This window comes from Takifugu flavidus, chromosome 2 (assembly GCF_003711565.1).
Source record: "Takifugu flavidus isolate HTHZ2018 chromosome 2, ASM371156v2, whole genome shotgun sequence".
Taxonomy (NCBI): Eukaryota; Metazoa; Chordata; class Actinopteri; order Tetraodontiformes; family Tetraodontidae; genus Takifugu; species Takifugu flavidus.
The window spans coordinates 13,542,822-13,565,153 of record NC_079521.1 but is presented as its reverse complement, the minus strand read 5'-3'; the positions used below and the strand labels follow the sequence as shown (position 1 = coordinate 13,565,153).

The window sequence follows — 22,332 nt, the reverse complement described above, 5'->3', positions numbered from 1 at the left end:
TTTACTGAACTAAATTTGTCACTCGATCTTTTAACGTGAAGTTCTTAATCAGGAAGTACTACATTGACCTCATTTCCTGTTTTACTCTCGTGTACAAATTTAGCTTAGCCTTCCATTTACAGCTTCTTTTAACAGAGAAGTCCACAATATCCCCGAAATACCTCCAAATTAAATACATTAGGGCACAGTTAATTTCGATTAAATATATTATATTGGTTGTATTAGTGTACAAGCCCTTGCAGAAAATGCCAACTAACTAGCTTAAATAGCTTTAGCCAATGCGATGGCTGTACCAACCACGCAGCTTTCTGCTCCAGTTTTTAGGTATGTATATTTAGGCTTCTTTTTTCAAAATATTGAGCGTAAACTACTTGTGTGTTTCACTACCTAAAGTACATTTCCTACGAACGAGTTTTGTAATTTCGCCGTGTTAAGATGAATGACACTTGTAGTATCTGCAGCCACCACAAAAAGCACAACTGATTTTCAGATGTGAATATTAAATGCTATCTTTTTAAAATTCCAGCCAAAAACAACGTAAGGTTGCACTGAGGAAGGAAAGAAGAAAACGTAAACGCCAGGCTCTTGCCCAAGCCAGGGATCATGGTATAGAGACAGAGTTATAGTCCTTGCAAAATAAGATTGATATAATTGTGCAGGTAATCCGACTGAGCAAATTCTCTTGCAGATTTTAATAATGGAGACAACAACGTTTCTGCAGAAGAGAAGGAGGACGAAGATAACGACGTGGCTGAGTTGGAAAGGTGATACTTACATAATAACATTGGATTACTTCCTGCAGCTGCATGCGATCGTCTATTTCCCCCTTCAAAATGTTTGAATTATATCTGTCTGGATTATCTAGACAACATTTACACGAGGAATGGATGGAGAAGGAGAGAGTTGCTCAAGAGGAATTCAGGTTAAAACGTGAAAGGGAGGAAGCTGTTCTAAAAAGAAAAGAGGAAGAGGAGGTAAACTATTTCAGATTTGTGTTCAGTTCTTCAATAAGTTACAGTTTATTACTTAAAAGCTGTTGCATATTTATATATAATTCGGGTCTGTCTGCCTGCCTGCTCCATTCCATATCTTGAACTTGCTGTTCTGGAATTTGCATTTTCTATAGGTTTGGGCTAATTCGTTTATTTAAGATTTCTACACCTCAAAATAACATTCTGATATCCGTTGTCACCTTGGTATGTTTTCAGAGAATAATAAAGGAGGAATGGGAGGCTCAGCGGAAAAGAGAACAAGAAGAAAAAGAGCAGAAGCAGCTGGAGAAGCGAGACAGAGAGGTGAAACGCACTCCGGGAAGCTAAAAACTAAAAGAAATATATCCTCTTCAACTTTATTTCTGCATTTTTGTTATGTCATTCAGATACTTATGGAGTTTAACACAGCAAACCAAGTATATATTTGTAAAATGTATTATTTGCTGTTCATGTGGCTCTTTTAAAAGTAATAATCCTTGACTTAGTGGCACAAGCAACCATCCAACTTCTAAAATAAGGATACACAGAGAGAAACCCTTCAGCTCTCACAACTTGGACGTATCTTTTAAATTTGAAGTGCTTTGAAATTTCTCAAAAGCCAAGATGTTTCCACGTGCATTTCTTGGTGAATAATGTGGTCTTAACGCAGCGTAACAGATATGCAACAGTATGTTGACCTCAGCACATTTTCACCAGCCGTGTTTTTGCACCATTTGTAGGAGGCTGTTCAGAAAATGTTGGATGAAGCAGAAAACCAGGTACAAATGCATTTAAAGTAGCTAAATATATTTGAGATTATTACAATGAAGTGGGCAAACAAATAAATGATTTGTAAGAAAATGTAGAAGATTCTGTTTCGATCTTGTGGGAGGTTGAACTTGTACTTTTTTAGTACAGATAGATATACACAACATGATGTGTATATTTGTATCTGTGAAATTAAGTTAGAAATACGTACAATGTGTATATGCATTTTCCTGTTTTACCACCAGTTACAGAATGGAGGACCATGGATGAATCCTGAGGCACCTCTGACAGTTAATTCTGAAAATTATGGGACAGAGCGTGATGTCAGCAACTGTCCATTCTTCCTTAAGACTGGCTCCTGCCGTTTTGGAGACAGGTGCCTTTTGTTGTTCTTTCTGTAGGACATTCATTCAGTAGTGAATAGCTGGACAGCAACAGATCAACGTCTCTGGTCTGTGTTTGTGGATGCAGATGTTCCCGGAAGCATGTTTATCCCACCGCCAGCCCGACTATGATGATCCGCAGTATGTTTAAAACGTTTGGAATGGAAGAGGCTCGCCGAGACGACTACGACATCGACGCCTGTTTGGAACACAGCGAAGAGGAGCTGTACGAGTCATTTCTGGAGTTTTACCACGATGTTCTACCAGAGTTTAAGAGTGTTGGGAAAGTGCTACAGTTCAAGGTAAGTTGAGCTATGTATTTGTAGAACCGCTAATACTTCAAAATTCACTATTCATGATCCACTAATTAGGCGCGCTGTTCTTTATTTCATTCCTTTTAGGTCAGCTGCAATCATGAACCACACCTGAGAGGAAATGTTTATGTTCAGTTTGAAACGTAAGCCCTCAAACTGCCGCAAGGCTCTTTCAAATTTAATTTGCATTTGGATAGGTCTCATGTTGTCCTGTATGTTCAGAGAGGAGCAGTGTAAAGAGGCCTTCATCAAGTTCAATGGCAGGTGGTACGCAGGCCGGCAGCTACACTGCGAGATGTGTCCTGTTACGCGCTGGAAGAATGCCATATGTGGTCAGCTGCTGCCGTAGCATTGCATTTGAGCTCACTGCAGCGCACATGCTTTAGGATTTACCTCTGTACCTATGTTCTCTCTTCCTCTCAGGTCTGTTTGACAGACAGAAGTGCCCGAAAGGGAAGCACTGCAATTTCCTGCACGTGTTTCGAAATCCCGGGAAAGAATTCTGGGAAGCCGACAGGGACCTGCACATGTCCCCAGACCGCAGTGTGAGAGGCAGCCAGAGGGATGGGCGGCATTCAGAGCGCTACGGGGACCGTTGGCAGCGCCGCTGCAGTAGAAGCCCACCAAGATCTGAGAGGTCTCACAGCAGACGAGCCGGCGACAGATGGAGCAGCAGGAGTCGAGAAAGCGCAACGTCCCACCTGTTTAGAGAGGACAGATCATCTAGATCCAGACACAGCGATAGAAGGAACGATTGGTATCAGAGCAGGAGTACAACTCAAGACAGAGAGACAGACAGGCCGAGACGAAAGAGTAAAGATGGGTACAGGAATAGAAGTGAGGAAAGATACAGTAGAGGGGAAAAAAGGGAAACTCGTAGTAAAGAGAGGGGAAAGTCCAGAAGCTCAAGCAGGGAGGGAAAAAGAACAAAGCGGAGCCGAGAAAGGAGCCCCAAGAAGCGCAGTGAGCACGAGAACAACGGTAGTGCTGACTGCAAAAAGCGGCGGCACCACAAACGGACTAAAAAGAGCAAGAAAAAGGGTAAAAAGCATAAAAAAAGAAGCCGTGCGTCAGATGCGGGGACTTCCTCCGCCGAGTCGGATACCGAGAAAGAGTCGCCGGGAGAGATAAAGAATTTAAGTGAAAGGAGTCCCAGTCAGGAGACCCCCGACGCAGAGTCACTCCAGAATCCCAACGAGGTGGACGGGAATCATGCCGACAGTGACATGATCAGTCCTGTCGAGGAAAGTAAACAGCCTGACACGGAAGTAGAAAGTCAGCCGGCTGGAGAGAATTAGCGCCTCTTAGCTGCTCCTACTTGTGCTTTATTCCCTGTAAATGTTTTACATTTAGGGGCGAAAGAGTTTTATTTTCGTTTGAAAATTGCTTCTATCTGAAGCCGCGGCACCATGTGGTTCCAGTCACTGAGTAAAGACAAATGTGATTCACGGTTGAATGTTATGGATGCATTTATTAATAACTTTGAGCTATAAGAAAAGAAGGTTGGTAAACATGTTGGCAGTGCTGAATACAAAAAGTGGTTTGTTGTTGCAAGAGTCAAGAAAAACTTGGTCAATCTGTGAGATGAATACTGAATATGAAAAGTTAAAACACTGCTGGTATATCAAGGCAGATGAATGTTGACCACCATGTAGTTGCAAAGGAATATTCATTTCATATATGCTTGTTTTCCTGCATTTTAATGAGGAAAATAACAAGTAGACAGTCATGAATATTAACTGTTTACCCTGATAAGTGCAGTTTTCTGCTCAGTAAACTCACAATAATTGTATATTGTTCCAGAATAATCCCAACATAAGTTTTTATCAAACTCTTACTACTCTGTAAGTCCCTTTCTGTAAGGTAATACTTATATACACAGTGTTCTTTGGTCATATGTTAGTCTTTAAGGGCTAGCCAAACTATCGTAGCACATAAAACAAAGTTTGAGTAATCTGGACAAAACCTTCCAAATCTGACCTACTGTAATCTGTAGAGGTCTTTAGATTGTTGTACTTTTACTTTCAGAAAAAAAGGTGCTTTAATTAACCAAGACATGTTCACAAACAAACATTTTAGAGAGGAATATTGTGACATTAACACTGATAATGGTGTGGTTAGTGTTTGATTTAAGCAGCCTGACTATAAGAACCCAGGTTGCTGCTTCTCATGACTCAAAATGAGTGGAAAATGTCTTTTGTTAGAGAAACAAATCACATACTGTAATATAGTGAATTAGGAGATTTCTCTGTATATGGGATTTAACTGTACCCATGCCTGTGATCCCAATTCATGAGAAGCACCAACTGGGTTTACAACAGCACCTCTAAAGTTGACAACAGAAATAATCCCGCAACACTGCTTCTATGACCTTAATATGACAATATCGATTTTACTGTAGTTGCTACATTGTACAGTATTCTTGGTGAATCTGATGGTCGAGAAGTATGCGAATAGTTCAGCAGGATACGGAGTACATAGAAGACACATTAAAACCACAGTTGGCACCACAGCAAAAGGACACTACAGCATAGAAGAGTACTGTACACAGATGAGCATATATAATACAACACTGACACTTCAAACAGGAAGAGACGCCATAGAGACAGGGAGGTTACCAGATCTGCATCTGGAAGATGACGAGCTGCGGCAGCTTGTGGGTTTATGTCAGGCCGATTTCTTCTAAAACACTCCGCGGTGCTTCAGCCTCCTGCAGATGAGCAAAAGGTGGACTCAGTGTGCACTTCTGATTTGATCTACTGAAACATTCTGTCACACCACGACAATTTAAAAATACATGAGACACAACCATAACGTGTTTAATAAGTGACCCCTTTTTCCAATGTGTTCAAGTTTCCAGCAGGCGTGCGCCATCAGCCACGGAGTTATTACAATAGCGACACATACTTGGCTATAAATAACTCGCTGAGCAGAAATTCTGTTGATGACAAATGACTAAATCGCTCTGGCACGAGGGCGGGATCAAGACGTATCAATCAGGCTCGGCAGCCCTAAAATAAACAGCTGATGGCATGTGCAGCAGGTTGCTGGGTAAAAAGTCAGAGCATAAACACGTCTGGGTTACCGTATTACAGGTGAAAACATAGTTTTACCTCCTGCAGCAGGTCGGCCTGCTCTATGGCCTTCAGCACATTCTTCTTGGAGGTCTCCTGGGGTTCTCCACCCAGCAGGAACTCATCCAGAATAAAATAGGCTTTCTCGAAGTTGAAGATAATATCCAACTCACACACCTGTGGAATGCCATTAAGGTCAATATTTCACTCTGACTTTTCTTAACATAAACACTAATATTTCATTGGTGCCCATCCATACGTGACATCGATGGGACTTACACTTCCAAAATATTTGTCCAGCAGCTCTACGTATCTGTGGATGATCTCCAGAGTGATCAGTTCATTATCCTGGTCCTCTACAGCACAGCAGAAATAAAGGCTGGCGTATCTAAAGAGGAAAAAAGTGTTACAATCAAACACAAAAGCACCTGAAACCTAGCTATTAAATATGAGAATTTCCTTATCTTTCAGCAGATGGCTGTAACAACAAAATGCCCAGCATTTTAATCACATCTTGTAGTTTTAAAAAGGAACATTTCATCACAGTGGTCACAAGTGTCCACAGCCCAACCCCCCCCCCCATGAAACGTAGTTAACTCCCAATTTAGTCTATCTGAACGTCCCCTTCTCAGACATATTGGAGGAGCTGTCGAATACCTCTTGTACACAATTTTGAGGTCCCTCCATTCCAGGAAGCTGCACATCTTGGGCTTTCTTGCCAGTATGGTTTGGACCAGGTCTCTGGATATCTTCTTCCTTTCCTTGTCCGACAGAGGCACATACCATTTCTGCAACCGCAGCTTTCCCTGGCGGCTGAACAACAGCATGAACTGCATCTGGGAGAAAGTTAATATTAACATCATGGTCTTTGGGAGGGGACTCATTCAGCAAGGTTATAGAAAATGATTTAAACAACTAAAGGCGCAGGCCAATGTTCAGCATTGTAATAAATCCTTTATACAACGCAAGAAAGTAATGTGTTGCATTTAAAGCACTGATCAATGGAAAAAACAGACATGCAAAACAAGCCCCGCACAGACAGGAAATGCTTCAACACTTTTAAGGTCAGTGACACCCGAATATGTTCAAATTAATTCTGACTTCAACATCATTCGAAAAGCAGTCTTTAAGATAGCTATCCTAGATATTTAGTACATATTTACATCAACCCCGCGTATCGTTTGCGCCCCCTCCTGCGACACTAAGCCAGATGCAGCAGATAAAAGAAGTAAACACGACAGTTTACCTTCAACCAAGCCTTCTTTTTAAACACCTGGGAAACTGGTAAACCCCTTCAGATCAAGCCAAACAGTTTAGCTCGGCCAACGAGAACATATACTGGTGTTTCTGCCAGTTAGCTTCTTAGCCAGCGTGATGCTAAACTACACAGCGGACGGTGATTGTTGGGGAGACAGCGATGAAGGCAGCGGCTCTTTGATTGGCCGAAGCGGCTGCAGCACTGGGATTCGATTGGTCCCTGAGTCCCGTTATTCGTGACGTCACGTTTATTGTACCACTTAGATTTCCTGTTGACGTTTTAATTTAATGACTACGGTAATATTGCTATCGTCGGTGTTCCTTATAATAACGACTTCAAAATGTGTTATTTGAATGAACTGATACTGACGGATAGATTCGCGTATGTTTTGACTATGCCCTGTGGCTGATCTACCTGTACAATATAATGTTTTCCTTTCAGATTTAACGAAGGGAAGGGCAGAAAGTTTGTGTCGGCTTGGACCACCACATTTGGACAGTATCCATAGGTGCAGCAACTCAATACTACTACACCCATCAAAGTCCACATGTTCCACAGGAGCCCCCGAGATCCATTTTAGGCTGATTGTGTGGCGGACACATAGGGGTGTATCTCACACCCAGGTGATGCATGGGGTGATGGTTGGCCCTTGATTAGATGCACTGTTCGAAGCTCCATTTAGTATTGTCTGGTGGATGCGGTATAAAGACGTCCAAACCATTTGCTTTGTCCGAGTCGTTCCTCGTCCTGCCACAATATTAGATTTTGATTCACAATGGAGGCTCACTTAATTTATCCCCGATAATTCAGACATCGTTTTTCAATTTTCGTAGGTAATCATATACATCATGTAGCGCAAACAGATGAAACGTCAACTTTAGTCCAGCTACTAATTCCGCCGCATGGACGCGCCCAGATCGGCGTGTTGGCGCCCTCTGCTGTCAATGTCAGAGAAAACAGGAACTCGGTGTGTTTCCTTTCAGAATAAAGGTCCTGTCGCCTGTCGCCTGCGTAACGTCACTGCGAAACGTCTGACAGCTACAAGCCCCATTCAACACCTGAACCAGTTAAACAGCTCTGGGTGCCGACCGAGCTCCGATTTTTATGATTTTGTTTTTTTCTGCCGCCATGATCAGCAGGCTGCTAATAGGCTAGCAGACTGTAGCCGCTGCGGAAGATGTCGCATCAGATCGGCTGACCGGAGAGATTTCTCGCTGCGCTGTGAGTTTTAACCGCGATTCCTTTAGAATAGTCCTCTCTTGGGTGGTAATCATTTGCGTACATACGCCTCACGAAGCGTGGAATTCCCTTTGATGGATACTGTAAAGTCGTGTGTGTGTGCAGTGATGATCTCTGACAGCGAGGATGAGGAGCCGCAGTAACTCAGGAGTGAGGCTCGACGGCTATGCCAGGCTGGTGCATGAGACTATCTTAGGTTTCCAGGTGAGCCCAGATAGACCGTTTAAGTCAACGGACAGCTCTGTATATTCGTGTTGTTCTGCAGCTGTTATTGTGGCAATATGGAATCATATGATCTTGTTTACGCGCCCGTAGGAACATCCCCACCCTATATCAGGTTTTCCCTCAATCTACAGTAAAATATCAAATACTTTACAGTATACACGTCAATTCCACAGCTAATCCATAAATAGGGACTGAATTCATAGTGTAAAGTTTGAATATTTGCAAGTATTAGTACAATACATAACTATGTTTAGGTGCATTCAGGTCAGCACCTCCATGTTGCAGGCCTACATATGCAAGTGTTTTGCAAACTGAGCTGTGTGGGCAAAGGTCAAGTGTACTGTATAGGTTGGGTCTAGGAAAGTATGCATCTTTATCTGTCTGCACTTTCGTTCACACTCAGCAGCTGTCTGAGTTGAATGGTGGCCCAGAAGGCTCAGAGTTGATAAAGGAAGGGCCTCAGATCATGTCAAATTACAATATAATTAATATATTTAATTGTTAATTAAATGGCTACCAAATGACTCAGAAACCTGCAGCTGCTTTTTGAGACATGGTCAAAACTTAGTTAGGACTAACATGTTTTGGAGACGTCAAAATGCTCGCAGCTAAAAGAAACCCCGCTGTGCACCTTTAACCTAAAAGACAAGCCTGATAAGTAGCTCAGCCAGAAACGCTTTAAAATTCCAACATTTTTCAGAACCCAGTGACTGGACTTTTACCCGCGAGTGTCCAGAAGAAGGACGCCTGGGTGAGGGATAATGTCTACAGCATCCTGGCTGTGTGGGGGCTTGGCATGGCCTACCGGAAGAACGCTGACCGCGATGAAGACAAGGCCAAGGCCTACGAACTGGAGCAGGTGTGTTTATGACTGAGGGCGAGCGGGAGACAAGGTTAATGTGTACACCAGCATTTGTTTGTTCTGCTTGTTGCCTTGGGTTAAATAAGAATTCTAAAAAACAAAGCTTCATGTCCTTGCTTTATCCAGTCTTTACAGTATTAACGCTTTAATGTTTCTCTTACTGGCGAATGACAGATTTATGTGTTGTTTTTTTGCAGAGTGTGGTGAAACTCATGCAAGGGCTTCTGCACTGCATGATGAGACAGGTACAGCCACCCCCACGTTCCTGGAAAACACACACAGATGTCACTTTTTTATGTTTACAGTTCCTCCAGTTCTTCACGTTGCAGGTACCAGAGTTCAAGTGTCAGTCACAGCTTGTTTTCCTGTGTTAAGCCGACAAACAAAGTAAATCAAAATGTATGTGTGGATGGAAATGGAAAACTCGACTCTAATCTTCCTTGATTTTTTTTAGTATTATACACAACGTATTGATAATTCTTTTGACACATGCTGACTCAGCAGAAAATTATTCCTGCATGTTAGTGCAGGTAATTTGAGTATATTGTGTCTTACGTCTTCAGGTAGCTAAAGTGGAGAAGTTCAAACACACCCAGAGCACGACGGACTGCCTGCATGCTAAATATGAAACGTCCACCTGTGCCACGGTGGTTGGAGACGACCAATGGGGCCACCTCCAGGTGGATGCCACCTCTATTTACCTGCTGATGCTGGCACAGATGACGGCCTCAGGTGGTGCAGTGATGACGTTCAGATTTGAACAGAACACAACAGCAAACAACACAAAAACAGTGTTAGCTGAATGTGTCGTGTTATCATGCAGGTCTTCGCATCATCTCAAACCTGGATGAGGTCGCCTTTGTCCAGAACTTGGTCTTCTACATAGAAGCTGCCTACAAAGTGGCGGTAAATAACAGCATGTATCTAGTTCTAGTGAAATACGGTAAATAAACTTCCTTTCAAAGTTGTTTATTGTTATAAAGTATTTGATTATAGTGATCGCTCGGTTTTATGTCCTTCACATAAATTAGTCTTGGTCTCGCCTCTTCTGTCTGAGCTGCCCGAGGATACACTTGAACAATACCAGTAAACTGAACCAATGGAATTGTGGGTAATGTAGAAGATGCTATATGTTGACAGTAATTAGTCCTTTAAATGTTATGTTAACAGACATCAGGGAATATTGTATTTAAAGTTGCCCTTTTGTTTGTGTTGTGGATGAAAGATTTGCGTCTCCTAGGAAACGATCATCCTTGTTTAAACTGGGATTGAATTCAGGTTCATCGGGTTCATCAGAAAAATCCCTAAAAGAACTAACATATTTGTGGCTAACCCCTCGCTTCCAGCATTGCTCAACAGCTTGTCTATTTTAGGATTATGGGATGTGGGAGAGAGGTGACAAGACTAACCAGGGCCTCCCCGAGCTCAACGGCAGCTCTGTAGGAATGGCGAAGGTTTGTGGCGTGCTAAACCAGCTATTACATGGGACGCCCTTTGTGAATCACTCTGTGGTTTTTCAGGCGGCGTTGGAGGCGATAGACGAGTTGGATCTCTTCGGGGCCCACGGGGGGCCCAAGTCCGTCATCCACGTGTTGCCTGACGAGGTTGAACATTGTCAGGTAGCGTTTGGCTTTGTCTCCACCTACCGCATCTCCTGTCCTGCTCAGCGCACGTGTGTGTTTTCCTTCAGTCCATCCTCTGCTCCATGCTGCCGAGAGCTTCGCCATCAAAGGAGATCGACGCCGGCCTTCTCTCCGTCATTTCCTTCCCTGCCTTCGCTGTCGAGGATGCTGACCTGGTGACCATCACTAAATCTGAAATCATAAACAAACTACAGGTAGACGCTGGTGTTACTATGAATGTCCTTTGAAAAAATAAGGTTCTGTGCTCACTTTTGTTTCCCAGGCAAACCTCAGCCTTGAAGGCTGCAGCTATAGTCATAAATCCCTGAAAAGGCCATTCTTGCAAAAGGATGGTAATGATGAAATCAAAGGAATTCACGCATATCTATTATTAAAAGAAAAATCTGAGTATTTATTCAAAAGGAAAAACTCTTTTTAGAAGAGTTTTTGCATCTCTGTGTGAGTTTAAAGTTCCTCCTGTCTGGTTTTCAATCAGGGTCGCTATGGCTGCTGCCGCTTCATCAGGGATGGATATCTCTGCCCAAAAGAGGTCAAAACATTCTAAATCATTCCTGTGCAATGCTGTGGTTGTGGGTGATGTAGTCCGAGCTAGAGGGTAATTCCGGCTGTAATTCCGAACCGTTGTCCTTCCAGGACCCAACTCGGCTGCACTACGATCCTGCGGAGCTGAAGCTGTTTGAGAACATTGAATGCGAGTGGCCAGTGTTCTGGACTTACCTCATCCTTGATGGCATTTTTGCTGAGGATCAAGTGCAGGTACTGAAACGAATCCATGCGATCCACACGCTGTTACATGTCATTCTAGTCAATTCGATGGACTGAGGTGGACCGTGTCCTCTGAACAGGTGCAGGAATACCGTGAGGCATTGGAGGGCGTTTTAATCAGAGGGAAGAACGGCATCAAACTGTTGCCTGAACTTTACACCGTCCCTTTTGACAAGGTATGGATGTATAGAAAGTGCACATAGATCTGTTAGTTAATGTGTAATTCTGTCTCTTGTAGGTGGAGGAGGAGTACAGAAATCCTCACTCAGTGGACCGAGAGGCCACGGGACAGCTGCCACACATGTGGGGACAGTCGCTCTATATCCTGGGCTGTCTTCTGGCTGAGGTAGCCTAACACAGAACCCCACAAATCCCACATTAGCCACACCGCTCAAATCCTCCATCGCTGCAATTTTTTTTCACTAACCAGAACTTTGGAAATGCCTTTTTAAGGGGTTTTTAGCACCGGGGGAGATCGATCCCCTCAACAGGCGATTCTCGACGAGCTTCAAACCAGACGTGGTCGTACAAGGTTGGTGATCGGTCATGGGAATTGTGCAGATTTCCTCTCAGACTGCAGGGTTCTAAATGCACCTGTTTCAGTTTGTGTTCTCGCAGAGTCGCAGGAGATCAAGGCGCTGTTGAGCGAACAGGGCATGGTGGTCCAGACAGTGGCGGAGGTTTTACCCATCAGGGTCATGTCTGCTCGCGTCCTGAGCCAGATTTATGTCAGACTGGGTAAACACGCAAGCTCTCCATTACTGCAGATGTGTGTTTAACAGTCCTGGAGGAGTAATGATACCAGTCCATCTCACACCTGTAGAGGGGTCTCTTTGTGTCCCTATTTCAGGAAACTGCAAGAAGCTGAGCTTGAGCGGGAGGCCCTACAGACACATCGGCGTTCTGGGAACATCTAAATTCTATGAGATCAGAAATCACACGTACACATTCACTCCTCAGGTCAAACGACGATGAAATCTCACAGCTCCGTCCAAATGCCTTTTGCTGGTAAAGCGAACTCCAATGTCTGCTCTTTCCGTGCTCAGTTCCTGGACCAGCACCATTTCTACTTGGCCCTGGACAATCAAATGATAGTGGAGATGCTACGGACAGAGCTGGCATACCTCTCCTCATGCTGGAGGATGACAGGACGGCCCACGCTCACGTTCCCCGTCACTCGCAGCATGCTGGGTAATGAATATTTCAATGGAAAATTAACTGACACAATTTAGTCCTGTAGGTAATAATCAAATATTTATATCTTCTGTATTTTTCACAATGAAGAGACTTTCATTTTGTAGCCAATGTGCTCATTATTTTCACTTGTGTGTGATGTATGCATCAATATTAGTTACTCACAGCTTCGCCATACATTGAATTCTTGAGACACTGGTGATGTTTATTGGCATTGTGAGTGTGTCTTTATGGATGAATGATAAGAGAGACCTTTATCACTGGCCTCTTATATTTTCCGGCAGGCAGAAATCCAACCCAGAACTTGATCAGGGGACACGTCTGACATGATAGTGATGAATCAAAGGTTTTTGGAAACTGCATTGTTATTTTATAATGCGGTCTCGGTTGTATGCTCTCCTTTTGTGTACATGTTGATCTGTAACCAATCTCCTTCCCACAGACTCACAAATTTCATTCTCCTGTTATTTGTCACCCTTTTCTGCTCAGTGGAAGATGGAGACGCCGTTGATCCGTGTATTTTATCCACCCTCCGGAAACTGCAGGATGGTTATTTTGCCGGTGCGAGGTCTGTCTCCGCCCGAGCCTGATTTTCTTTCACTGATGCGTCTCCTGTTTGTGCTGTAGAAGTATTATTTCAATGATTCTGCAGGGTGCAGATGTCAGACCTCTCCACTTTCCAGACCACTTCATTCCACACCCGCCTCAGTTTTCTGGATGAGGAACATGATGACAGCTTATTAGAGGATGATGAGGAGCAGGAGGAGGAGGATAAATTTGAAGATGACTACAACAATTATGGACCCTCAGGTAATAATCAAGTGTGCTGTGATGTTCTGAGTCCTGTTGGATGCATTTGCAGTCATGGAGTTTATCTGTTTTATTCTAGATGTCTCAAAAGACAAGTTTGACCAGTATCTCACCCAGTTGCTCCACAGCACGACACAAAAGTTCCATCTTCCTCCCATCCAGAGGGGGCAGCACCATGTCTTCAGTGCTGAACACACCACCCGAGACATCTTGTCTTTTATGGCCCAGGTCCAGGGCCTGAATGTGCCCAGTGAGTTGTTAATGCATCTGATATATGCTGGTTTATCTGTGCATCTGTGCTCAAATTTTCAGAAATGTAAAAAATGAAGACAGATAGCACGTTTCAGTTCACTCAGTTAAGTAGTCAACATATAATGGGTCAGTTTGTTCCGTTTTCTATTCCAAAAAAAGGACACTGACCTTTGTTGTCCGGCCAAAGTATTCCACAGCTGGCCAAACATTCACTGCCAGAGAAAGAGCCCTTTCTGTCTAGTGTGTCACTCTAAGATATTCTCAAGATCGATGACGAGATAGTCAAGATGTGCTCTGTCTTCAAATGTCCCTTCAAATGATGAGCTTTTGAGGTGATATTTAAGTTCCAGAATTGTTAATACACAAAATAAAAATTATTTTTTATCATTTATACATCCTTCCTCTCATGGAGCTCATTTATGCTTGTATTCCTTAAGATTAAGGAGCGCCTAATACTTAAACATCAATAATAATCAAATCATTTGGATGTACCATCGCAAAATGACCAGTAGAGGTCACTCTGAGGCCAGTGGAGTTCTTGATCCAGCCGTCTCTATGGTTCTTGAGGTTGTTTCATTTACAGAAATCTACAGCATCTGAATCTACCCTTAAAGACCCTTGAAGGAAAAAATAAGATCTTTGGGGTTTTTGTCATATACTTACATGAAAAAAAAATAGTGACATTGCAGTTATTCCTGTGTGAATTTACAGTGTCTGCACATTTCAGAGTCTTCTATGTACCTACCTGTGACCCCTCTTAAGAGCAAACACCGCAGATCTCTCAATCTGCTTGATGTTCCTCATCCGCAACATGGCCCACACCTGAAACAGAACAAGGTAGGCACATTCAATTCTGTCCTGTATATCCGTGCCCTTTTTTATGACCAGTATGTTTACTGTCATGCTGACTAAAGTCCCACAGCGCTGCTGACCTCCACCTGCCGCGAGACTCACAGGGCAAGACCGACTTTGCAACCTTAGTGAAGCAACTGAAAGAATGTCCGACGTTACAGGACCAGGCTGACATACTCTACATCCTTTACATTATGAAGTATGAATAATAAAGCTGAAATGAACGAAGAGCTGAAAATACTGATGACTGGATCCGTGGGTCAGAATTTTGTGAGCTATGTACCTACATTTGTATGTGTTGCTCAGAGGTGCTGATTGGCTGGTGGAGTTGTCAGGTCCAGGACAGGGTGGCGTCAGCGTGCACACTCTACTGGAAGAGCTGTACATCCAAGCTGGAGCCTGCAAAGAGTGGGGGCTCATCAGATACATCTCTGGGATACTACGCAAACGAGTCGAAGTCCTTGCTGAGGTCGGTGACTCACGAATATGTAAATAGGATTTTACCTCAATCAAATATTAGGGGAGATGATAATTAGACCCAGATCAGAAACTGGCCTGAAGATTTTATGGCCAAAGATTTTAAAATATGCAAACACGTTTTTCTGCACTTCACTGTTAAGCTGACGTTTGTAGGCAGCGTTGGCATTAATATTACCTTAATAACTTTATCTCTAACTTTCTGTGAGTTTCTGAAAAATGACTCACAGTCTGCATCCCGCTAAAAATACTTTAACCTTTTTATGTTTGCTCCTCAGGCCTGCACAGATCTGATCTCCCATCATAAGCAGCTGACAGTAGGTCTTCCTCCTGAACCTCGGGAAAGAGTCATCACAGTGTATGCCAGCACATTTCATCATAAAAACCTAAAATCTTTGGTCCTGTGAAGCCTTTTATGAAAGAAATGCAGTGTCGGGACCCAAACATTCTTGCTCCTTCTCTTGTTTCCCTGCAGTCCACTTCCACCTGAGGAGTTAAACACTCTCATATATGAAGCCAGCGGTCAGGATATCAGTGTTGCTGTTCTCACTCAGGTAAATATTTAATATCTGGGCTACCGCTAGGCTTTTTTTGTTTCCTTTGTTTAGAGCAAATCGCTTGATCACCACACAGGAAATTATGGTGTATCTGGCCATGTACATCCGCTCTCAACCTGCGCTGTTCGGAGACATGCTGCGACTCAGGATAGGACTGATAATGCAAGTGATGGCCACTGAGCTTGCTCGCAGCCTGCACTGCTCTGGTAGGAAAACAGCCTCCATCATCCAAACCTACAGATGAACTCTTAAAAAAATATCACCCTTCCACAGGAGAAGAAGCGTCTGAGAGTTTGATGAGCCTGAGCCCGTTTGATATGAAGAACCTGCTGCATCATATCCTCAGCGGCAAGGAGTTTGGGGTTGAGAGGAGCAGTGAGTTTTCCTTTTGTCTGTCACTCTTTGTAGTCACTGTATGTACCCAAATACTCACTTGATTACAAACTACAAGCTTGATTATAAATCCGTTAGCTTACAGTAATTCAGCGTTTGAAATGTATAGTTGGCCGAGACCAGAAAAGGGACAAAACGGTCCGTGTTCCTGATAGTTTGATCATGGTAGGGGAGAAGAACATGTTTGTAATTTTCATCTAAGGGGTTATTTTGTGTCCATTAGTGCGTCCTATCCAGTCAACAGCCACCAGTCCTGCCATCTCCATCCGTGAAATTGGCCACACTGGAGCCACCAAGACTGAACGGACAGGAATACGTAAACTTAAGAGTGAGATAAAGCAGGTGGGAAGCATAGAAAATAATGGTCTGTGTGTGTGTGTGTGTGTGTGTGTGTGTGTGTGTGTGTGTGTGTGTGTGTGTGTGTGTGTCTCTGTCTGTCTGTCTGTCTGTCTGTCTGTCTGTCTGTCTGTCTGTCTCTACTAACAGTGTTTTTGCTTTGGGTTGCAGCTGGATGAATCGAGGCCTCTCAGTGTGGGTTCTTAGCATGAAACTAAACTAAATCCTGTTCATGAGATCAATGGTGCTCGCACCTGAAACTAACTCATCACATATCTGTAGGATATGCTTGTCCTGCCGCTCCTTCATGCGTCCTGCAACAATTGTTTACAACTGTTACAACGCTGCTCCATGCTTGAAATTCTGGTTAAAAAGCCATCAAATGTCACAGAACTCTGCCTGGAACATCCCTGCAAACCATCTCAAAGCGTTCTCTCATCTGTCATCCATATCCATGCATAGATCTGCAGCGGGGGTTATTCCTTGAGTAGCAATGTCACCTCGCCTCGCTCCACGGTAAAACAATGTCACCTCATTTGCTTTGAATCGCCTTGATTTTTCTCCTGGCACTTTTTCTTCAGATTTCATATTTATGTACGCGCTTTAACAATTGTGTGATTTGGCACTTAATAATAAGGCTGCTTGTTTATTGCCTTCCACATTTTAAAGAGAACAAAACCCTGAATTCCAACTTAATTTCTGTTTTTTACTGTTGTCTAATAATCGTCTCTATATTTATCATAAAGTAAATTCATCTTTCAAATCTTGAGATTTTGGGATTATTTGGCATACAGCAAATGTGCAATATCAAGCCCTATTATTGAATGTGCTAAAGAAATTGTGCATGATTGATTCAATCCATTTTATGCTGGAGCTTTTCTGCGAAAGGCAACCGTGAATCTAAAAATAATTCAACCTTATTTTCATGTATTTTTTTGACAGGTCAGGGACTGAGAAATAAAAAAGCATTTCACTTTCAGCCAGTTTTTTGTTCATTAAATTATGCCCATAAAGGCTTGTTTTATTACGACTAGATTAAAATGCATGCAGGTAAGGTTGGAGGCCACCAGTGTATGTTTGAAACACTAACACAGGACACTGACTGATGTCACCACAGCGCTGCAGCAGCCCCTCCACCCCCAGTGGCATCCTTTCTCCTGTGGGCCCTGGTCCAGGAGACGGGCAGCTGCACTGGGTGGAGAGGCAGGGCCAGTGGTTGAGGAGACGCAGGCTGGACGGAGCCATCAACAGAGTACCTGTGGGGTTCTACCAGAAGGTCTGGAAGATCCTCCAGAAGTGTCACGGCCTCTCTATCGATGGATACGTGCTTCCTTCTTCCACCACAAGAGAGGTATGCTCCCGCTGGGAGAGGGGGTTGGTTTTAAACGCCACGGATGTCATGTGTTTTTCCTCGCAGATGACAGCGGGAGAAATCAAGTTTGCCGTTCAGGTGGAGTCAGTCTTGAACCACGTCCCTCAGCCGGAGTACAGGCAGCTGCTTGTGGAGTCTGTGATGGTCCTGGGTCTGGTAGCTGATGTGGATGTGGAGAGCATCGGCAGTATTATCTATGTGGACCGCATCCTTCATTTGGCAAACGACCTCTTCCTCACTGACCAGGTAGTTACAAACAGGGGAAGAATTCATGTTCACGCATTTATCTGTTTTCACATCAGCTTCTGTTCCATCTCTACCTTTCCAGAAATCTTACAGTGCTGGTGATTATTTCCTTGAGAAGGATCCTGAGACTGGTATCTGCAACTTTTTCTATGATAGCGCCCCTAGTGGCATTTATGGAACCATGACTTATCTGTCCAAGGCAGCGGTCACTTACATCCAGGACTTTCTACCAAGCTCCAGCTGCATAATGCAGTAAAAAAGAAAACCAGTATGTTTCACAACTCCTTATAGACTTGAAATACTCAAAGGGTAGAGCATTTCATTATCACCTCCAAATATTTATGCTGAGCTTTTAATAGTACTAAAATATCCTGTTCTTAAATGATAATAAACTTACATGTTGCCTTGTGCAGTGACTGCAAATGATTATAAAAACAACTGTCTGTAAGCCAGCACTGTGAACTTAATACCTCTGCCAAGGTTCTATGGCAGCCTTTGTTTGTCTTTTAGCAAAATAACTCAAAATTTATGAATGGATTTTAATGGGATTTTCAAGAAATGACAATGGGCCAAGGAAAATCCCATTAAATTTAGCAATGTACTGTTTCAGATCTCTGAGGGACCTTGACCTTTGATCTTCCAAAGATCACAGGTGATGATCAAAACAAGGGGCTTGCAACTTACTATGTTATATAATGTGTATTACTACTGCCTGTATTAATACTGTACTATACTATATTCGTCTGAGTTTATTACTCAAGCAGACTGAAATGCAGCATTTTTGTGATGACTGAATTGCAGTTTGGCTGTTTTGCAATTTGGGCTGTTGTGTATGAGGAAAAAAACAAGTTTTGTCTTGTGATGCAGAATTTTGTTTTATTGCAACAGATCAATAATTTGTTTTGCTTTTACTAATACTTTTGGGAAAATAATCCTAAATATTGATCATCCCAAAAAAAATTTTTTTAAATGGATTAAAATGTCAGTGCACTTGCTACATGTATGAAATATTGTCCTAATAGTCTAGCATTAATGTGAGCCAAGAAGTCTGAGAAATGTGTTTATCTTCCTTCTTATGCAATAAATGGAAGTAAAATCTGTATAAGCTATAAATATAGTATGTCATTAAGACTGAGCGGTCGTGGTGACAGTTGAGGTATGCTTATTTTTGGCACATTTATTCCTCCTGCTTTAAAGTAAAGTGATTAAGATTATGTGTACCTGTATACAGTGTAAGCGTGGCTCGTATTTAGGGAAGGATTATATGGGTCAGAGGATTGAAGAATCTTCCATTCAGAGTAAAGAACCATTAAATTCACCACAATCCAAGATTTGTGTAGTGAAAGCTAAACAGAATGCCAACATGTTAATGTCAACATGGAAAAGGTGGATTTAGAAAACTGATAAGGTTCAAGAGGTGCTCAATACTGTCAATGTACCATGTCTGATTTTATGTTCATGCAATAAATATATGTGAGCTGATTGCAGTTTGTGTGGAACTCCTGGAGTGATTTGTAGCTGCAGAAACTTGCTGTTTACACTGAACCAAATAGGTGACACCAGATTCAAACTTGGATCAGACAGTGTAGCACATCAAGGAATATGCTGGATACTGTCTTCTCCTCTGGAGTAGTTTCCCTCAGCTTTGGGGAGATGTCATTGTATGGATTTACATAGGTCCTCCTGTCCTCTCTAAATGATCTTTATTCAGCGCAGATAACTCAGGTTCAGAGCTCCCAGTGACCTGATCTAGACTTTCATTCCTCCCTTTAGACCACGCATGGTCTGGCTGGCTGGCTGTCACAGGCAAAAAAACTTCCGAGTCAGGTCGGGGAACCCAGATATCAGGCAACAGCTCAATCCGAAGCGGGGAGTTTCCATTTCCTCGACCTCAAACCACCTCTTAGCATCTGCATCGTAGCACTCAGCAGAGCAGATGCTCCTGAACCCATTGAAGCCCCCGACAACAAATACCCGATTCTCAATTACTTCATAACCAAAGTTGCTGCGTGCAGTAAGCATATTGGGCACAGGATTCCATGAGTCTGTTTGGGGGTTGTAGGCCTCAGCGCTTTTTAGGTGTTCATGGCCATCAAATCCACCGACCTGTTGGAGGAAAAAGGACAGGTGACGAGAAGGAACAGACACTTGGAGTCAAGTCAGGATTAGAAAAAGGATTTAGAAATCAGAATGTGCTGCCGCTAACACTTACCGCATAAATGTGACCTACGTAGGCGACTACACCGTGGCCAGAACGCTGGGTGCCCATGGAGGCAATCATTGTCCACTGGTTTGTTTCTGGGTCGTAAAACTCACCTGTTTGGACGCTCTCTTCACCATCATATCCACCACAAATGTAAATCTGGGAGGGGGACAAGTTTAAACTTTTGTAATAAAATAATGAAAAGTATTTTGTGGAGAATACATTTTCTCTAACAAGTGAACACATTCCTTGGCTAAATTGCTCAGACTGAATATTCAGATCATGGTCAGATTATAGTTGTACGTGCATCATGACTTAACTCTTAAAGTTCTGCTCAAAAATGTTGAACGTAGGCTCTACGTTTGCTAGTGTCCAACTAGCGGTATGGTTCATCTATCTATGGCCAACGGTGGAATGATTAGACTGTACCACTGAGCTTTTGGTGTCCTTCCATCCACCAGAACAGCAGGACTTTGGGGTTTGGTCAGGTATTTCATTCTGGCTGCATTTTTGTTTTACCCACCTTGTTGTTCAAAGTCGTACAGCTGGCGTCGCTCCTCTTCTCGTGCATGGGCGTAATAAGGCTCCACTGGTTGGTGTCAGGCATGTAGCGCTCTGCAGATTTCTGTCGACTCGTCCCATCATAGCCTCCCAGTGCATAGATATATCCATCTAGCACAGTCACACTCGCGTAACACCGGCGATAGTGCATGGGGGCCACTTCGTGCCAGGTGCACGTGTTAAGGTCGAACCTGCACATGCTGCTGAAATTCTCCTGCTCGTCATAGCCGCCCAAACAGTAGACGGACTCATTTAGGAAGACACTGCTGTGGTAGGCACGGGGACGGTTGAGATGGTGTGGGATGCTGACCCAGCACTGAATCCGAACATTATACGCTTCAATAACGTCAAGAACGTCTTCATAAATCCAGCCTCCAATAGCCAGGAGGATATCTTTGGGCACGCGAGGGTGAGCAACCGTGTCACCTGTGGTGATTAACGGAGGGATGCTTGTAGCCATCTGCATTTTCAACTGCAGAGAACTGAGCACCATTTCCCAGCACTCAGCATTGTTGTTCATCAGCTCACTGGTAACCATGTTGGTGATGATGTACTCTAAACTCAACAAAGCCAGTCGGACCTACAACAAAAGAATGCAGCATTATGACCATGATGATTTTTACAAACACTCTTTCCAATATGTCATTTTTATCGGGTACAATTGGAGCAACAGGATAATAGTTACCTTTGGCAAGAGTATTGCAAAATGTCTCTTTCTTCTTTCAGAATTGTGACTGATCCATTTACAGATGGCCTCAAACACAATGCTCTCATTTTTCACATTAAGTTCATCGTGGTCAAAGATGTCGCAAAGTTCCTCCACAGACAACTGATGGAACTCCTTACTGGAAATAACTTGATCAAAGTTATAAAGGATAAACTGGAATGCCTTTTCCTGCAGTTGGGAGCAGTAGCAGACGTCGCTGAACTGCCAGATGCCGATGCAGTTTTCAGTAGAGAGCATCTCCATCAGGAAGTCGCAACAAACTTCTACAATTCCTAATACATTGTACCGGTCAGCTGCTAGAAGAAGTTCCATGGCATTAGTGGATGTCACGGGCACAGTGCTGGTGTATGCATAAAAAATGATGAGCCGTGTCACATCTGGAGAAAGGTCTGGTATCTCATAGACGTTCTTGTCTGGTGCTGACCAGGTTGTAAATAGGGCTCTGTGGAAGTTGAAATTATATAAATGTATAATTATCTCTTATTGCAAAATGTCAAGTGACTGAATACAATACAGAGACACACATTATTACGCCTTCCCTATAGGCGTACAAGATCAACATTCCAGTGTGGCTTTAAAATAAAAAGCAATTTCAGCAAAAGCTGCTATTCCCTTACTGGAAATATCTGCTGCATTTAGACAGGATGATCTTGTGGATTTGAAATTCAGCATGGCCTACTTTGATGATTGCATCAGTAAAACTGTTGTCGCAGGACTTGGAATACAATGATTCTGACATCCTTTTGCTAGTTTGTCTTGAGCAGGTTGTTGAATTAGAGAGAACCACAGCTTCTTTGTTTCTGTAAAGATGTTAAAAAAAAGCATCAGTTTTCTGTAGTAGTGAACAAAG

The 22,332-nt window shown here is 43.1% G+C and overlaps 4 protein-coding genes across 9 annotated transcripts; 2 read left to right on the top strand and 2 right to left on the bottom strand.

Moving 5' to 3' along the window:
* Positions 1-63: 63 nt before the first annotated feature.
* zrsr2 (zinc finger (CCCH type), RNA-binding motif and serine/arginine rich 2) lies at positions 64-3,892 on the top strand. The gene is made up of 11 exons (XM_057013790.1): positions 64-324; positions 527-606; positions 689-764; positions 866-974; positions 1,209-1,295; positions 1,712-1,750; positions 1,985-2,115; positions 2,211-2,424; positions 2,524-2,579; positions 2,659-2,768; positions 2,860-3,892. Exons 1-11 carry the CDS (start codon positions 284-286, stop codon positions 3,732-3,734), a joined length of 1,818 nt encoding a protein of 605 aa, XP_056869770.1. The 5' UTR covers positions 64-283; the 3' UTR covers positions 3,735-3,892.
* On the bottom strand, positions 3,888-6,939 carry LOC130514309 (AP-1 complex subunit sigma-2-like). Its single transcript, XM_057013846.1, has 5 exons — positions 6,757-6,939; positions 6,168-6,346; positions 5,790-5,898; positions 5,550-5,687; positions 3,888-5,146 (listed from the first exon to the last, which is right to left on the bottom strand). The coding sequence occupies exons 2-5, from the start codon at positions 6,344-6,346 to the stop codon at positions 5,099-5,101; spliced, it is 474 nt and encodes a 157-aa protein (XP_056869826.1). The 5' UTR covers positions 6,757-6,939; the 3' UTR covers positions 3,888-5,098.
* An 801-nt stretch (positions 6,940-7,740) lies between these two features.
* phka2 (phosphorylase kinase, alpha 2 (liver)) lies at positions 7,741-19,478 on the top strand. 6 transcript variants are annotated; one of them, XM_057013746.1, is made up of 33 exons: positions 7,741-7,989; positions 8,097-8,211; positions 8,933-9,091; positions 9,292-9,339; positions 9,658-9,826; positions 9,918-10,000; positions 10,468-10,548; positions 10,615-10,713; positions 10,785-10,931; positions 11,213-11,266; positions 11,371-11,493; positions 11,583-11,678; positions 11,741-11,848; positions 11,956-12,034; positions 12,106-12,240; positions 12,353-12,462; positions 12,549-12,693; positions 13,186-13,264; positions 13,349-13,506; positions 13,586-13,756; positions 14,486-14,595; positions 14,673-14,809; positions 14,917-15,079; positions 15,366-15,445; positions 15,563-15,641; positions 15,721-15,850; positions 15,918-16,019; positions 16,261-16,379; positions 16,545-16,568; positions 16,836-16,889; positions 17,491-17,724; positions 17,791-17,991; positions 18,074-19,478. In XM_057013746.1, exons 2-33 carry the CDS (start codon positions 8,134-8,136, stop codon positions 18,245-18,247), a joined length of 3,729 nt encoding a protein of 1,242 aa, XP_056869726.1. In that variant the 5' UTR covers positions 7,741-7,989; positions 8,097-8,133; the 3' UTR covers positions 18,248-19,478. The 6 variants fall into 6 exon arrangements, with proteins under 6 accessions (XP_056869726.1, XP_056869723.1, XP_056869732.1 ...); XM_057013743.1 differs by having other exon boundaries at positions 7,742-7,989; positions 8,113-8,211; XM_057013752.1 differs by lacking the exon at positions 16,545-16,568 and having other exon boundaries at positions 7,742-7,989; positions 8,113-8,211.
* Positions 19,479-19,744: 266 nt separating this feature from the next.
* LOC130517908 (kelch-like protein 10) lies at positions 19,745-22,221 on the bottom strand. Its single transcript, XM_057020116.1, has 5 exons — positions 22,100-22,221; positions 21,441-21,924; positions 20,718-21,335; positions 20,204-20,353; positions 19,745-20,097 (listed from the first exon to the last, which is right to left on the bottom strand). Exons 1-5 carry the CDS (start codon positions 22,219-22,221, stop codon positions 19,792-19,794), a joined length of 1,680 nt encoding a protein of 559 aa, XP_056876096.1. The 3' UTR covers positions 19,745-19,791.
* Positions 22,222-22,332: the final 111 nt, after the last annotated feature.

Coding starts and splice junctions, on each gene's coding strand:
- zrsr2 (XM_057013790.1), top strand. CDS start 284: ATGGCTGTACCAACCACGCAGCTTTCTGCTCCAGTTTTTAG. Junction 765..865: donor GACGTGGCTGAGTTGGAAAG/GTGATACTTACA, acceptor TGGATTATCTAG/ACAACATTTACACGAGGAAT. Junction 2,116..2,210: donor TCCTGCCGTTTTGGAGACAG/GTGCCTTTTGTT, acceptor TTGTGGATGCAG/ATGTTCCCGGAAGCATGTTT.
- LOC130514309 (XM_057013846.1), bottom strand. CDS start 6,346: ATGCAGTTCATGCTGTTGTTCAGCCGCCAGGGAAAGCTGCGGTTGCAG. Junction 5,899..6,167: donor CTCAAAATTGTGTACAAGAG/GTATTCGACAGC, acceptor TTTCCTCTTTAG/ATACGCCAGCCTTTATTTCT. Junction 5,688..5,789: donor TGGACAAATATTTTGGAAGT/GTAAGTCCCATC, acceptor GGCATTCCACAG/GTGTGTGAGTTGGATATTAT.
- LOC130517908 (XM_057020116.1), bottom strand. CDS start 22,221: ATGTCAGAATCATTGTATTCCAAGTCCTGCGACAACAGTTTTACTGAT. Junction 21,336..21,440: donor TTGCAATACTCTTGCCAAAG/GTAACTATTATC, acceptor CTTTTGTTGTAG/GTCCGACTGGCTTTGTTGAG. Junction 20,354..20,717: donor GTACGACTTTGAACAACAAG/GTGGGTAAAACA, acceptor TCCCCCTCCCAG/ATTTACATTTGTGGTGGATA.
- phka2 (XM_057013746.1), top strand. CDS start 8,134: ATGAGGAGCCGCAGTAACTCAGGAGTGAGGCTCGACGGCTATGCCAGG. Junction 13,507..13,585: donor CAACAATTATGGACCCTCAG/GTAATAATCAAG, acceptor GTTTTATTCTAG/ATGTCTCAAAAGACAAGTTT. Junction 14,596..14,672: donor CACACCTGAAACAGAACAAG/GTAGGCACATTC, acceptor TGCTGACTAAAG/TCCCACAGCGCTGCTGACCT.